Source organism: Poromitra crassiceps (assembly GCF_964638095.1).
Source record: "Poromitra crassiceps genome assembly, chromosome: 13".
In the NCBI taxonomy this organism is placed as follows: Eukaryota; Metazoa; Chordata; class Actinopteri; order Beryciformes; family Melamphaidae; genus Poromitra; species Poromitra crassiceps.
The window spans coordinates 12329870-12343872 of record NC_139644.1 but is presented as its reverse complement, the minus strand read 5'-3'; the positions used below and the strand labels follow the sequence as shown (position 1 = coordinate 12343872).

General features: G+C 44.8%; 2 protein-coding genes across 3 annotated transcripts; one reads left to right on the top strand and one right to left on the bottom strand.

Annotated features, from left to right (window-relative positions):
• Positions 1–1740: 1740 nt before the first annotated feature.
• Positions 1741–10776, top strand: LOC310787629 (kelch-like protein 24). Of its 2 annotated transcripts, none has more exons than XM_083649110.1 (12): positions 1741–1792; positions 2243–2551; positions 3190–3324; positions 3417–3608; positions 4134–4277; positions 4894–5080; positions 6318–6464; positions 7203–7331; positions 7854–8030; positions 9041–9187; positions 9318–9483; positions 9864–10776. In XM_083649110.1, the coding sequence occupies exons 2-12, from the start codon at positions 2267–2269 to the stop codon at positions 10048–10050; spliced, it is 1896 nt and encodes a 631-aa protein (XP_083505236.1). In that variant the 5' UTR covers positions 1741–1792; positions 2243–2266; the 3' UTR covers positions 10051–10776. The 2 variants fall into 2 exon arrangements, with proteins under 2 accessions (XP_083505236.1, XP_083505235.1); XM_083649109.1 differs by lacking the exon at positions 1741–1792 and adding an exon at positions 1846–1984.
• Positions 10777–12198: 1422 nt separating this feature from the next.
• snu13a (SNU13 homolog, small nuclear ribonucleoprotein a (U4/U6.U5)) lies at positions 12199–13825 on the bottom strand. The gene is made up of 3 exons (XM_083649909.1): positions 13684–13825; positions 13106–13226; positions 12199–12910 (listed from the first exon to the last, which is right to left on the bottom strand). Exons 1-3 carry the CDS (start codon positions 13684–13686, stop codon positions 12648–12650), a joined length of 387 nt encoding a protein of 128 aa, XP_083506035.1. The 5' UTR covers positions 13687–13825; the 3' UTR covers positions 12199–12647.
• Positions 13826–14003: the final 178 nt, after the last annotated feature.

Below are 14003 nucleotides of genomic sequence, written 5' to 3'. Positions count from 1 at the left end.
GTGTTTACTGATTAAATGTTTAAGCTCCCCACAAATGCAGATGTTTTTTTTTAAATATATATAACCAATTGCAAATTATTACAATTACCAAACAGATAAAAAGTAGATTATTATATTGAAATGTTATTTTAGATTTAGAATGTTAATTTTCTATAAAACACAATACATTTTAATGTAATTCCACAACGTTTATTTTTGGCCCTCGGCCCTCCACCCAGATTGAGTTTTGGCCATTCATGGGAAAGAATTTGAGCTCTTCGCAGGCCGCCTGCGAAGTGAGCTCAGGGGCCCATAAGCTAGAGTCTCAGCTGCGAAGTGAGCTCAGGGGGCCCATAAGCTAGAGTCTCAGCTGCGAAGTGAGCTCAGGGGCCCATAAGCTAGAGTCTCAGCTGCGAAGTGAGCTCAGGGGCCCATAAGCTAGAGTCTCAGCTGCGAAGTGAGCTCAGGGGGCCCATAAGCTAGAGTCTCAGCTGCGAAGTGAGCTCAGGGGCCCCATCAGTTAGAGTCTCTTCTGCGAAGAGACTCTAGGTCATGGGCCCCCTGAGCTCTCGGGCCCCTGGGCCCGGTAGGCCCGTTCAGTAATACAGCCCTGCATGCAAAACCAAGGAACAACAGAAACGTGTGATTTTGATTTTCCACTTTCGAAGCATGGCAAATAAACTGGGTAATTTACAGTTACGACTATTGAAATGCATGGTCGAGTCTTTTTTCACCAGGGCAGCCTCTGGGAACCTTCGTCCACTACCCGGAACAACGTAGCCTACTTATATGAATTACAATATTAATGTCGAACACAGGATTTAAAAAAAGATTACACGCACGCACGCACGCACACACACACACACACACACACACACACACACACACACACACACACACACACACACACACACACACATACACACACACGCGCGCACACACACACACACACACACACACACACACACACACACACACACACACACACACACACGTACACAACCGATTTGGTGGCCACTTAAAGCCATAGCCTTCCAATGGTAGAATGAATAGACTAGACTCAGACTAGCCTATTCATTCTAGAGTGCCATTCTATAATGGCAACAAACGTTTTGGTTAACAATAACACCAGGAAACAATGTTTATAACACAAGAAAACAAGCATAACCTATCAGATGTTTTGTTCCGTTTATATGCCTATATTTCAATCACTGACCTAAATAAAGAAGTACTGTAATTGGTAGGCTATGTTGCTATGTTGTTGGACCAACAGTGAATTGAAAATCACAGTAATATAGTTTGTTATGACAAACATGTTAAATTTTTATTTTTTTCCCCCAGACTATTTTGTGGCCTCAATCAATTGAATGGAGCCTCATTGTAAACTCACTGACATGCAGCTAAGAAAATAATCTTGATGACTTGATACTTCTGACATGTTGACTTCCCACCTCTGAATGTTCCTTACATGTAGCTACATGAATAATTAATTGTAATAAAAAATATATACATTGGCAATACATTGAATGCAGCCTAGAAGTTCTAGGCTGCACCAGCAGCACTGAGAGAATTTTTGATCTCAGTGCTGCTGGTTTCATTCTGTAGCCTAGATTACAAATCCAATGTTGGTTCCGATCACCCTTTTCAAGGAGAAGCGAAACAGGAAGTAGGGAGAAGTTAATTCTCTTGGCTCGTACTGCGGGATTGACAGATGGGAGGAGCTCAAAGTGAGAGGCTTTTAAAGCTGCTTTTTCGTTCGCCGCCAGACGTGGGGAGTGTTTGTAACGCCAGTTGACACGATTATGTCTATCAGGTAATAATACTTTGCCTTTACTTAATGCGAGCAGTTCACCGAATGCTAACATCGCTACACCGAGAGATATGCGTGACTGCGTAACCTCTCTGTTTATGCCTCACTAGTTGGCTAACTGTTAACAACGTTAGATATTGGTCTAATATTATTAGTCTAAAGTGGACCGTTTGTTGGCTGTGCTAATGTCAGCAGGTATTGTTCTTCTATGTTAGCCTCTTCATTTATGCGCTTTCCTCGCAAAGGCACTTCTGTTTACTGAGTTTGCGAAATCAGAGCTGGTTGTTGTTAGCTACTAACGTTACGCTAGTACGTTAATTCCTGAATTCATGTCACGTTAACTCTTTGGCATTAGTCAAACTGTACCGCTAACGTTACGCTAAGTTTCCCTTCCATAATACTGTACTGGTAAAGTGAAAGTGTCGTAACTATCTGCCTCTGCCCGCCTTTCAGACTTGCCTAGTAGCAGAGAGAGATATGGCTGAAATCGTTCCAGTCAACGCCGGTTTGCCCACTCTGAACGTTACCTTCCCACTCCGAGAGGAACCCACTGCCTCAGCTGCTGGTCCAGCTCCCACAGCGTCCCAGAGTCTGGGCAACGAGGACTTTCAGTTCGTGGAGGCGAGGCACCCCAACGCCGTGCTGCAGGGCCTGAACAGCCTGCGGCTCAACAACGCCTTCTGCGATGTGACCCTGTGCTGTGGGGGGCAAGAGTTCCCCTGTCACCGTATTGTGCTGGCTTCCTTTAGCTCTTACTTTCAGGTAAACACAGATCATCCGCTGTTCGCATTAGCATGCATTGATCTATTCTCTTATGAGGGTCTCTTATGTCAGTGCAATGCCATTCTGCTTTAGCTTTCACATGCACAAGGAGTCAGGATGCAATGTGCATGTTTATGTGCTGCATTATGCAATCAGTGCATTAAAGTGACACAATCATCATTATCATATCACCACCACCATCGTCATCATCATCATCATACATACAATTGCCAAAGTGTCTTTCTGTCTGTGTGTTTTTGTTCACACATTGAGATTTTGTGATGATTTTGGTAAGTAAAGATGTCACTGATCTGATGTCACAATGTCTATGACATCATCAGTGATGTCACTCGAGCACTCGATGATGTCATGTCTATGACTGACATCATCAGTGATGCGAAGTTGAGCAATTGTGCGCTGCGCATGCCAATAGAGCAGGCGAGGCCACGCAGTAGCCGAGTTGCGGATGAGCCCGCACAGTGGATGAGCTGCAGGGCGGGCGCTCGCAAGCCCGTGCGGCGGAAGAGCCTAGGAATCGAGTGCGCTACGATTTCTAGTCATGTTAAAATAGCAGAATCATGAATACAAAACAAACATGAACTTGCTGCTCTTTTTTCACCCCCTCTTCTAACCTGCAGGCAATGTTTTCCACGGACTTGATAGAGTCCAGACAGGAGCGGGTTGCCATCAATGGAGTTGAACCTCAGATGATTGGCATGCTGGTGACCTACGCCTACACCTCCGAAGTCTTCATCTCCAAAGCAAATGTGCAGGTGAACTATGTCAGCCATCCTCGCCTTTCTTCATCATTGTCACCCCTCCAGATTAGCATCCGTGCTAAAAACCCTGCTTAATTTTGCTCTAGGCCCTGTTAGCAGCAGCTAACCTGCTGGACATCATGGCGGTCCGAGAGGCCTGCTGTCGTTTCATGGAGCGTCAGATGGATGAGATGAACTGTGTGGGGATCCACTGCTTTGCCGAGGCCCACTCCTGTAAGGAGCTGGAGAAAGGCAGCATGGACTACATTCTCGAGCACTTCAGCAGTGTTTACCAGCAGGTGGGAGATTGATGGAGCCGTACATTGTCAAAGTTGTCCGTCAGTAGTGATGCTGCTATTTTGACATGTTTAATAAATGTAAAAAACCCACAACTAAGAAGCTGTGGGTAAACACAGAATCTACGAGAGAAATAAAGAGGAGTCCCGCACACTGTCAATTACTTGCAAAAACCTGATGAAGGTCGATAGACCGAAACGTCGTTAATTAAAGTTTTTTTTGCAAGTAATTGACAGTGTGAGGGACTCCTCTTTATTTCTCTCGTATGTACTGCATCTCCGACGCACCTGCCTTCAAGAGATTGAAGGTGTGCATCAGCTCCTTCTGACTTAAACACAGAATCTGCAATGTGTACGGTATGTCATTGAATTCAGTAACTGATCACCAGTCAAACCAAGAGTGATCAGTTATCACTTCAAAGCAGAAAAGATGAGTTTAAATAGTTTGTGAATAATCGAGTCGATAGTTCTGTTTGGTGATTTTGTCACGTTCTGACAATCTGACTCTTGCTCTGTCGTTTCCCCCAGGAGGAGTTCCTCTCTCTGTGTGTGGACAAACTGACAGAGATCATTGCCAGTGACCATGTCAACGTGCCCAAAGAGGAGATGGTGTTCGAGGCCGCCATGCTATGGCTGAACAAATGCTCAACCCGCCAACAGAGCTTTGAAAAGGTTGGGTCTTTTGAACGCAACTTCTCTCCACCATATATATCTCTCTGTGTCTCTCGTCGGGTTTCTATCCACCTGTTTTTATGCGAAATTTAAATTTGCGCATAAAAAAACTGAGTGGAAACGCTGCCTAATTCACAAAAACCTCCAAATATCGCAAAAAGGTTTTCACGCTCGAGGGCGGCGGAAAAGTCGGGTGTATCGATGAAAGGAAAATGCGAAACGTGCGGTGGAAACGGATTGTCTCTCCATTCAAAAACCACACAGTCTGCCTTGATCACTGCAAAACATGACATGTCGTGTAGCCTACACACAATTGGGCTACACACGGTAAACGGAACATGGAAACGCGCATTATTTCGCATTTTTCTTTTGCCGACTTTCTGAAAATTAGATTAAAAGTTGCGATACATTTGGATGGAAACCCAGCTTCTGTCTGGTCAGGTCTTTTGAATGCTACTTCTCTCCACCATATCTCTCTCTATGTGTATGTGCGCACTTGTGTCCTTACCTTGCTTTGTGGCAGACATGGGGGGAGATGTGAGGACAAAGCGTGCTGATGACCCTCTGTCTGGATGGACTTAATAAATGGTTCCTCTCCTCTCTTGTTTTCCTTCAGGTCCTGGAGCATATCCGCCTGCCTCTCATCAGCCCCTACTACCTCCACGACGTGGTTGAGTCTCTGGATGTGGTGAGAGAGTACCAGGGCTGCCAGAAGCTCATCTCCGAGGCCAAGGACTACCTGCTGCTGAAGGACCGCCGGGGAGAGCTCTACTGCCCCAGGGCCCGGCCGCGCAGGTCCACAGGTAAACACACCTCACAGTACTACATGCACACGCACAGGTAAACACACCTCACAGTACTACATACACACGCACAGGTAAACACACTTCACAGTACTACATACACACGCACAGGTAAACACACTTCACAGTACTACATACACACGCACAGGTAAACACACTTCACAGTACTACATGCACACGCACAGGTAAACACACTTCACAGTACTACATGCACACGCACAGGTAAACACACTTCACAGTACTACATGCACACGCACAGGTAAACACACCTCACAGTACTACAAACACACGCACAGGTAAACACACTTCACAGTACTACATACACACGCACAGGTAAACACACTTCACAGTACTACATACACACGCACAGGTAAACACACTTCACAGTACTACATACACACGCACAGGTAAACACACTTCACAGTACTACATACACACGCACAGGTAAACACACTTCACAGTACTACATACACACGCACAGGTAAACACACTTCACAGTACTACATACACACGCACAGTGCGACTGATATCCAAGCACATGCATTAGTGGTCTGGGTTAGTTCAGCAACTTCTTTGAGTTAAAACGTTGTTGTGTCAATGATTGTGAGAAGTGTGTGTAGTGTCATACGCACGTAGTTTCCTTGGATGGGTATAGATTGTATCGATGGTCAACTCCAGTCATAACTGCAAGTCCGTCTCCACTGCAATTGCATTATTGATCAAAATACGGAAGCTGAAAAGATTCCACGTTCAATTCTATTGAATTTCCTTTATTTAAGGACGTACACATTCTAGTTTATTTTACTTTATTGTGATGCAATGCCACCATGGCACATTGTATGCAGGAGGACACTATGTTGTCATGGTGACTTGTGTCTCGCTGTATAGAGACACATTCTTGACACACGTTATGTTCAGTATATCATTGTTTTTATGGTGGGACTTCACACAGCTCAAGTGTCTCTTGTTTCATACTTCGGTCTCAGGTAACTATAATAAACTGTCCTGATTTCCTCCTGTATTCATTCAGAGAGACTGTTTGTGTCATCACACACCCTCTCACATGTTCCCACTCCACTCTGCTGTAACCTACCATTTCTCATTTAGATCAAACGGTGCCTAAATGAAAATAAATTAAATAAAATACGATTCAAATGAACAGCTCACACTTGGCTCAGTACTACTGTCTGCGTACCCCTACTCTTCCCTCTCCTCCTTCCTGTTGCCGTGGCAACAGGGACAGCCGAAGTGATCGTGACAGTGGGCGGGGAAGACGACAAGGTGGTGCTGCGCAGTGTGGAGAGCTTCGACCCCGTGACCAACCAGTGGAAGAACCTGGCCTGCCTGCCCTTCGCTGTGAGCAAGCACGGCCTGGTGGTGTCAGGTGAGAGAGAACGCCTTCAATTTAGATGACATGCAAACACACATTGATAACAAGCCACTGTGGCCTCTCATAGGGCTTTCACACCGGCAGGGCTCCGTGCCGGTTCCGGGTTCCCGAACCCAAATTTCAACCGGCCGGCGCGTTCAGACCGAAAAAATAATTGGTTTCGGAACCTGAAAAGTTGGTTCTCAGCGGAACCAAAAAATAGTTGGTTTTTCCTTGGGAACCGTGACATCATCAGTGGGCGTGTCTCATTTTAGGCTGTGAAAACGAGCAGGAAGGAGAAGAAGGCAGTGACAACATGGAGAGAAATAATTTGCAGTGGTCTCCTGAGGAAACCAAATGTTTAGTGGCGATTTGGGCATCTACCGAATCTCAAGAAAAGCTAGAAAGAAAGAAGATGCGGAAGAGATGGCCCAGGCTGGGTTCACTCGAACGCCAGACCAAATAATTAATAAACTTACAAAACTGAAGAAGGACTACCGAATAATGTCCTCCCACTTTGGTTCGGCTTAACCTGGTGTGAACACGGGCTGATTTGCCAGAAAGCACCAAGGTTCTGAGACTCCAGAACGGAGCCAGAACCAGAACTGTGTCTGTCTGAAAGCGGTATCTGTAGCAAACTACATGGAGAGGCGATTGTGCAAGCCTTGAGAGATGTCAACTTTACTATGCGGTGTGTTTTTCTTCCCGTCCTTCTGATTCCTCATTGATTTCTGTTCCTCTCTCCCCCCGTAGACTCCACTCTGTATCTGGCCGGGGGGGAATTTCCCGATGGCTCGGCCAGCAGGGAGATGTGGCGCTACGACCCCTGCTTCGACTCGTGGCTGGAGATGGCTCCCATGAATGTAGCTCGCTCTGAGTTGGGTATGTTAATTTAACTCGTTCAATGGAACGCACGGTACACTACGTCAAACCCTGTTAACAACGAGACCGCAGTCACCACCACGTCAACCCTGTTAACAACAAGAGCATAGTTACCACGTCAACCCTGTTACAACAAGAGCATAGTCACCACGTCAACCCTGTTAACAACAAGAGCATAGTTACCTCCCAGTCAATATTCCATCACATCTCTCCAAGAAGTACATTATGTCTGCCTTCAATGATTTTCCACTATCTACTCAACTGTAGTTGCTATTAAAAAACAAAAAAACAAACATATTTTCTCCCTCATAAGCTGTTATTATTTTCTTTTCCTAGCACTTGGTTATGGTTACATGATAAACCTTCACCTTTGTATTCTACGTTTTTGATTGCTTGTTTCAGGTACTATAGTACCTTACACTGTAAGATGACCTGGATAAAATCAGTTGGCATAAACAGTTATTTATCTTCAATGACGTGATAAGAGTAACCCCCCCCCTACACGTCCCCCTCTCTTCCCAGGCCTGGTGATGCTGGACGGCTACGTGTTTGCGGTGGGCGGCTGGGAGGGCCGCTCTCGCCTGGACTCTGTGGAGTGCTACAACCCGCATACCAACTCCTGGCAATTCATGGAGTCTGTCAAGATGGCGGTCACCAGCCCTGCCGTGGTGTCCCTCGACGGACTGCTCTATGTTACTGGTATGGAGTGTGGGTTACACCCCTGTTATACCAATGCCGAAGGCCAGTGCTGCGGACGCCCTGGAGTGTGGCCGTAACGCCCCTTCTAAAATGGAACTACCCGCAAGGCCAGTTTGGCATGCCCTGTTTTCAACTGGCCGTTGTGCCCTTCAAAGAAAGTTGTGGATTTCCTCATTTAAAACTACATGCAGCAAATAAACAAAAACATGATAGAAGCAGTAGCCTGCATATGAGGTGTTTAGGGAACCTCTGTAAATTGTAGCGTCTACAGATGCTGTGAGGTGTTTCGGGGACATCTGTAATTTGTAGCTACAGAAAGGAACCTGGGTTACACTTGCGTTGTTGTGTGTTACCGGACATTTAACTAATTTTGCCGTCTGAGCCAGCTCACGTATAGGCTGTATCAGACTGCAGCACATGATAGATAGATAGATAGATAGATAGATAGATAGATAGATAGAGTACTTTATTAATCCCCTGGGGGAAATTCTTGTGTTACAGCAGAAGCCAATGTCAGTACATCTCAGTAAAAAACACACAAAAGAAAAAGCCAATGTCAAAAATATGTCAGACATAGATACCATGTCAGAAACATGTCAAGAAAGCACAGCATTTAAGTTATCCTATCTACAATAACGTTAAATAAGATAAGAAAAGAAATTCCACCTGTCATTTACAGCTGTAGCAAGCACACATGTTTTATGTGGCCAAAATGGACATTGTGCAACATCATTTCTCTATTAGAATATTTAGTTTGTTGAGGAAAAATTACTGAAAAAAGGACTTTACTACTAACCACATTGTTTTGGGCTTGCTGTGCTACATTTTGGACGCAATGCCCCAATACATTTGTATTTATCAAAGGCCAAAGTGGTCTTGCACTAAAAAAGACTTAATTTCAGGCCTGCAACCCATTCCAGCTTATCAACAGTGTTTGGCAGTGTTCCATTGCAGTCGTTGCTCTCCTGTTGGCGATGCCTTCATGTTCCGCTGTGTGCCCTGGGTCGTAGGTGGTGCGGTGCTGGAGGACGGCGATGGCACAAACCTCGCCCAGGTGTACAACCCTAAAAGCGCTTTATGGGCAGAGGTGGCACCGATGCAGATCGCTCGCTCCGGTTCAGCTGCCTGTACACTCAAAGGAAAGATCTACGTTATAGGTATTCCAATTCATGGCACTCCGTCTAGAGAACATTGTCTTTTGATGATTGACTGTGCTGGATTCAGGGGAACATAATTACAACACTGACCACTGTCAACGTGGTTCATTCCCCTCTTTGTGTCTTCCAGGCGGCTGGCACGCCTCGACAGAGAACACCGATAAGGTGGAGTGCTACAACCCCAAGACCAACCAGTGGACCATGTGCGCCCCCATGAAGGAACGACGCTACCGGCCCGGTGTTGCTGTGGTCGATGGAAAGATCTACGTTCTGGGTGGAGAGGAGGGCTGGGACAGGTGAGAGGCTATTCCAGGAACATCTGGCAAAGGCAGTATAGCTTGTACGTACATCCCAGGTTAAATCTGGAGGATAAACACAACTACAGTCTTTTGATTGATTGATTGATTGATTGATTGATTGATTAGATGTTTGGGAACAAAGAATACATGATCCTCGGATACGCATCTCAGACAAGGATAAAAACACAACAAAGCCCATTGACTTGTTTCCATTGTGGTCCTTGGTCTCAGACAGACAAGTCAAAACAACAAAGAACAGGCATTGGTGCATACAATTACAAACCGCTAGGAACCACAAACTATTATTTTGAAATAGTAAAAACCATAAAAACTGCGTAATGAAAAAGCAAAGAGTAACTGGTCACCTCTTTGTCCAGGTATCACGACACCATCGAGCGCTACTGTGAGCAGACGGACACGTGGGAGATTGTGGGCGAGATGCCCACCAGTCGCAGCTGGCTCAGCTGTGTGTCTCTTCAGCTGAAGAAAGACACTCTCATGAGCAGCAGCCCCAGTATGCCTTCAGACACTGTGAGACACTGTTGTTCAGTCATTAATAACTGAAAGACGGAGAGGAAGCTCCAGGTTACGATCTTTACGAGGCGAGTGTGCCTCTCTGCCAACCTTCCGCGGTTCTTTGCGCCCTCCTTGGCGAGCGCACCGTTAAAAGCCCGGTGCTTTGGGGGGACAAAGAGCGTGGAGCCGCTAAACCGAGCAGAGCTGCCTGGACTTGGTGCTACACTGTTTCCAGCTGTTACCAGTGGCAACGGGAGCCATTTTAATCTGTGACGGCTACGTGGACTCTCACCTACTCGGGGGTCCCTCGTATCGCTATGGCGACGCGACGGTGAGGACTTGTGTCAGCCCACACAATTCCATAGTAACTGTGATTCTCGATGAGTCATCCAGATCACTCATTGTTTGTATGGCGTGAACATGTTCAGGTGTTTGTGTTATGGATGTCCATGCACCTCATCATCTATCATCTAAGTTTTTCACAGCCAACATAGTGTATTTTTGTACCGTTCTCATATCATGTATTTATTTGGGGTTTGTTTAGCTGTGAAGATGGCCTTTGTAAGTTTTAAAAGAACGTATGTGTTTTTGTTCAGAAGATGCTCTATGGGCCAAAGAATCGAATTGTGAATTAATATTTTTGAAAGATACTAGTGAAAAAGCTAACTGTGTGAGTAGTTTTGTAATGAGGAAAAAATGTCTATACTACTGTTACATGTTGAGTATATTTTTGTAATGTAGTGTGCTTCGTGCAATTTAGTGACCTTTTATGGATATGGGTTCTAATAAAGATGTTTGATTCCTATACCAGGAATGCTGGTCTTTCTTTTTACGAAACAGATTTTTCGCTGGACTGGCTAAATGAAGATATTGAAGCATAACAAGTGTAACAAGAATCTTGTGTAATTTCCTTCAAAATTTGTGCACCCTCAAGTAAGCCAAATCATTGCTGATTTTGAATGTATCTAAAGTTGCCTCTTGTATGTTACGTTATGCTAACTGGGAAATGTGTTCTCTGTTGTTCTGGGCTGTTTACCACAGAGACAGTGTACATTAACCATTTTACCACGTTTACAATCAACAGTATATAAATGGGAGCTATGGCTCTGTCTGTTTCTCTGTCCCACTGTGACATCATAAATCCCTCCTAAATCCTCCCACTGTGACATCATCAGTGATGTCATAAATCTGACATCAGTGATGCTGGTCTCATTGGCCACACAGCAGCCGAGCTACGAATGCGAGCTGCAGGACGGGCGAGCCTAGGAATCGAGCGCGCGAGATCCCTAGTAAGTAACATAAAAAGCTTTACTCTGGTGTAGAATGTAGCTGCAATGTTAGTTCTTAGACTTGGAGGTAAAATCACCATTAACTTTTAGTCTGCTTCCACTGTGCTGAATATGGATATTGAACACTTATGAGGTTTACACTTGTCTTTTCATTATCCCAACTGTCCAGAAGTTATTTTTTTTAACATAAGAAAATGTTACCCAAGGCAAGTATTGGTGACTTTTGCTTTGAAACTTCTGTACAATAAAAATAGTTTTTGTGTAAAGTCAAACATTTGCTTCACATTTTAGCTCCATTCCAGTTCTCTGGTTTGAGGCAGTAGTTCATGTTCACAGGATTGATTGTTCTGTGGTAGACGATAACGTGAATGATTAAATTAAGTGGTTTACACTTTTAGACCACTAGCCCATATATGAAACTCTTATCCTCCACCTAAGTGTCCCTTATTTTCATTTGTTAAACACTGGCAAGCCTATACGAGGGATCAGCCGACAATTTACAAACCGACAGTTCACACAACTTTAACATGACATGCATATACATCTAGACTCAGTTCTCAGTCTATCCGGTGGCGCTGCTCACCAAACGTCTGGGAGCCGAGACTATTATACATCAAACTCTTGAGCTAATTCTGCTCTCGCTCACAATGTCAAAATATAAGCGATGTGATGTATTGTTGAGATATTAACGTTTGTTTGGCACAACTCATGCTAGTTAACTGCTGCGGGGTTATGGATTTTTGGGTGGCAGTGACGTCACGCTGATTGATCCTATAGTCACAGAAAATGACATGTCTTGCCAACACAACTGACAAGTATTTAACTGGCGCTAAGCTAGTTTTCAGCTTTTCCAACTTCGACCAAACATATAAACTAACGTGGAAAAAAGAGAAGACATTCTTACATAAACCTGTAGTGACAAGACTTTATTGATTTTGTTCTGATCACAAGTATTTAATAAAAAAAAAAGAAAATCTTTTCAAGTCAAATTGAAAATTACCAATAATGAAACTGCAAACTGGAATGATCATAATCTTCCTGGTAGGAAAGCTTTTTTAAAGAAAAACTACCTGCGATCGCCATGCTTGAGTGACACAAACAAATCTGGGTTATATAAAAGCTCAGAATGATTGGCACGCATGATTCTCCCTGTTCATAAATGTTCTGTCACAATTCATAGCTTCAGATGACAATACATTCAAGTATTGCAGTGTAAATGTATGCAGAATCATGCACTGTAGGTTTGAGAAAAGATAAAAAGATAAAACGAAAAGCATTTACAAATAATATTGCTGGTTCCATGTACAAAAATATCAGCGACAAAACCTCGGAACCTTTTACACAGTGCACTTGTGCTTACACCAGCAGTCTCTCTATGGCCATCTGTACGGCCTGAATCTGAGGCTTGAGCTGGGAGCCCTCCTTTATGGTGACCGAGGTGGCGATGACGGGACGGGACACCCCACAGGCGCGCCCCAGAGCCTGCTTGGAGCGGACAAACACGTAGGGGACGTTCTTGTCCTCGCAGAGCAGAGGTAGGTGAAGGATGATCTCCAGCGGCTCAGCGTCGGCTGACATCACGATGAACTCGGCGATACCACGGTTCAAGGTTTTAGTGGCTACGGAAAAGATGGGGGGGAAACTTACTCAGTATTGGTGATGGGAGACAGAACAATGGGTTCCCTGTCCATATTCTTACTGCTTAAATATCTCATGGGCCGGGGGGGTTTGGAACCAATCTGCATGCCAGTGAAATAACTATATGCAACTATTATTCACCACTACAAAACAAGTCAGACAAAAGCTTGATTTACCTTCATTAGCTCCTTTCCTGAGTTGCTTGTAATTAGCAGCTTGCTGCACAAGATCCAGGATGGTTTTGGTTAGAGTGGCATCAGCCAGTGGGTAGGCCTTGGGGTTCACTTCAGGATCAGCCTGCAAACATGGAACAAATCGAATGTGATTACACTTCCTGCCTATTTGCTGTGGCGCTAACGCAAGATTCTGACAGTGGGCCATCATAGACCATTGTAGCAGAGTATCAAACTCGAGAATTTTGAAATGTCACTAGCATTTTGCCTGCTCAGTTATATTGGCAGCTGCGTGCGTAGCCAGCTAAGGAGCTCGCGCTGCATTGTAGCCTTCCAGCGAGACGGAATAGAAACACACCCCGTTTAGCACTCTAATATTGTTAAAATCATAAAAATGTTATTATTTGTGTGACTAATGTTAGTCGACTCAAATTTAACAGTCTGTAAAACCTAGATCGCTGGCAGTGGCTGCAGTTCTTTGGTAGCACTCTACTGCAGAGAGTGGAGAGTGCATGGAGGAGCTGGCCATGAGGACCTGAGTATATATTCTTCTACTACTGTGTCGCCATGAGTTTACTCACCATGTTTTTAGCGGATTTCAAGCGTGTTTAGATATAAGTAACTATGTGCCCGTGTGTCCTCTCGGCGTTCGCTTCACGGAGGACAGAAAACGATCTAAAAATGCACACCACACCGCTCTCTTCAGTTCTGGCGTTCGGCACACGTTGGGAAATGAATGCGACGGAACTTTCTCTGGGCGACGGTAAATCGCGTCACCACTACGCGTGAAGAGAGATCGTTTAAACCTGCAAGATGGTTACACAACTTCCACACTCCGACGTTTACACTCAACGAAATCAGCTATCGTATTTGGCTGCAATGAAAACCTGTATACTGTTGG